We start from the raw sequence: 2,588 nt of genomic DNA on the forward strand, positions 1-2,588 counted from the left end.
ACTGGGGATGTGCCCACAACCAAGGTACATGCCCTTGACCGGAATTGAACCTGGGACCCTTGAGTCCGCAGGCTGACGCTCTATCCACTGAGCCAAACTGGCTAGGGCACCTTCTTGGATTCTTATTAGGCAAGTTACCAAGAACACTGAGTGGCGTATGAGGAGCTTAGCCAATGAGCGGTCAGAAAAGGTGTTTCCTCTGCAGCTCATGCGCAGAGGTGGGACTGCCAGCGTGCTGCAGCTGGCCGGCCCTGCTGTCTGCAAGCCTGCTCGCTCGCTCACCATGGTGCTTGGCAGCCAGGCCCTGCTCTCTGTGCCTGCCTTGCCCCGCCAGCAGGCCGCCAGCCTTGCTGTGATAGGAGCCTGTGGGATGCGGGGGGCAGGACCCAGAGGTGCTCCATGCTCTTCCTGGTGATGGTCATCTGTCTGGTTGTGATGGCCCTAGGCTATTATTGGTATAGATAACATTCTCAAAATTACAACATTACTATAGAGATAGAAAACAGATTAGCCCTTGTCAGGGACAGAGACAGGGAATGGGGTGAGAGTATGGATACAAATACAAAGAAGTAACACGAAGGAGTTCTTTTGTGGTGATGTAAACATGCTGTATTTTGATAATATTGCATAAAGCTACACATACAAATGACCAAATGATGCAGGTTAAAATGGGGAAAACTGAATAAAGTCTGTAGTCTGATTAACAGTAATATGCCAGAGTTGTCAATATCAGTTGTGACTCATACTGGTTTTGACATTGTACAATTTTATCTCATTATAGATGTGTGTAACCAGCACCACAGTCAAGATACAGCACTGTATAAGGTGTCACTAACAGGGGTGACTGGGTGAAAGGTATATGGGACTCTTTGTACTGTTTCTTCAACTTCCTGTGAGTCTATAATTATTTCAAAATAAAAAAGTTTTAAAAAAATTAAAAAAGCAATTACCAAAGTGATTTACATATTGTTATCTCATTCTTGGTCATTAATAAAGCAAAGAGAGGCAATCCACCTTCATAAAGATGTTTATTCACTTGAGTTCCTCTCTGTGGTGTCTTCCTGGATTTCTCCTGCATGCTCTTATCTATGCCTCATTTATTCACATTGTTATATTATTTTGCAAGTTTTTGTGTAAACAAATTAAATTGTTCATATGTACTAAAAATCTGTTTTGTGAGGATTTATTATTCTTTGTTGTTCTTTATCACCCTTCATTTATTGAATTTTATAGGAGTCTTACCTTTTTACTTAGATTAATTTCTATAAATCTTAATTATTTTTAATTTGGTAACTATACCAAATACTAAATATTTTCCTCCTTTTAATAAACCAAGTAAATAATTGTTTAAAAACATTTTTATTTATTTCAGAGAGGTAGGAAGAGGGGAGAGAGAGACAGAAACATCAATGATGAGAGAGAATCATTGATAGGCTGCCTCCTGCATGCCCCTTACTGGGGATCAAGACCACAACCCAGGCATGTGTCCTGACTGGGAATTGAACTGTGACCTCCTGGTCCATAGGTCAATGCTTAGCTACTGAGCCACACCGGCCAGGCACCAAGTAAATAATTTTTAACATGTTTAACATATTAGTAAGAATAACAGGTGTCACATTTACTATTTGACTGCCTAGTATCTTAAGCAGTTTAAATATATCATAACCTAATATGGCACCTATCTAGAAGTTACCTTATATCTAATTATTTCTTTATAGTATCCACTTGCATAGATGACTCAATATACTCATTTGTTTTTTACAAATTAATTTATATCTTCATATTAACTAAAAAGTAAAAATAATCATTCACATTGGAAATGACAACCTTTTAATACTTAAATTAAATCTTAGCTTTTATTTTACAAACCTTTATTCTTCTGGCCAAGAGTATCTTTGCTTGCTGGTTTAGAATTTCTAACTTCTCTACAATTTTTTCTGCCATTGTCAGTCATTAAATTCCTATTTAAAAAGGAGAAAAATAAAACAATTTAAACATATCATTGACCATTTAGGCATAAATTAAGAGACTCACCTTTATTTTACTGTTTTAGGTAAATAAAAAACTGTATAGATAGATCATGGAATAAATCATAGAATTTTAGAGGTCAAAGCTTTTAGGTATAAAGTCACATAATCAGAACTTTCAGATGTGTGTGGGCCCTAGGAATTTTTAAATGTATGATAAAGGTGAGTTGAAGAAAATTCAAGATTACCGTATGAGCAGATGTGACTCATACTTTAATATACAGCATGATTTATATCTATTTTCTTTTGTCATAATATATTTTTTAAAAATATATTTTATTGATTTTTTACAGAGAGAAAAGGAGAGGGATAGAGAGTTAGAAACATCAATGAGAGAGAAACATCGATCAGCTGCCAAGGTACATGCCCTTGACCGGAATTGAACCTGGGACCCTTGAGTCTGCAGGCTGACACTCTATCCACTGAGCCAAACTGGTCAGGGCTGTCATAATATCTACACTAATAAAAGAGAAACATGGTAATTGGCGTATGACCGCTACCCTTCCCATTGGCTAATCAGCATATCCTTATGCAAATTAACTGTCAGCCAAGATGGCGGCC

At 37.4% G+C, this 2,588-nt stretch overlaps 1 protein-coding gene across 1 annotated transcript in view; it reads right to left on the reverse strand.

Annotated features, from left to right (window-relative positions):
- Positions 1–1,965, reverse strand: part of LOC102246644 (chromosome unknown open reading frame, human C1orf141) — a 28,303-nt gene extending 26,338 nt beyond the window's left edge. The window contains exon 1 of the mRNA XM_005868060.2: positions 1,870–1,965. Coding sequence (XP_005868122.1) covers positions 1,870–1,944 — 75 coding nt within the window. The 5' untranslated portion in view covers positions 1,945–1,965. The remainder of the gene's footprint in view (positions 1–1,869) is intronic.
- Between the last annotated feature and the right edge of the window lie 623 nt (positions 1,966–2,588).

The sequence above is a fragment of the Myotis brandtii genome, unplaced genomic scaffold (genome assembly GCF_000412655.1).
Source record: "Myotis brandtii unplaced genomic scaffold, ASM41265v1 scaffold26, whole genome shotgun sequence".
In the NCBI taxonomy this organism is placed as follows: domain Eukaryota; kingdom Metazoa; phylum Chordata; class Mammalia; order Chiroptera; family Vespertilionidae; genus Myotis; species Myotis brandtii.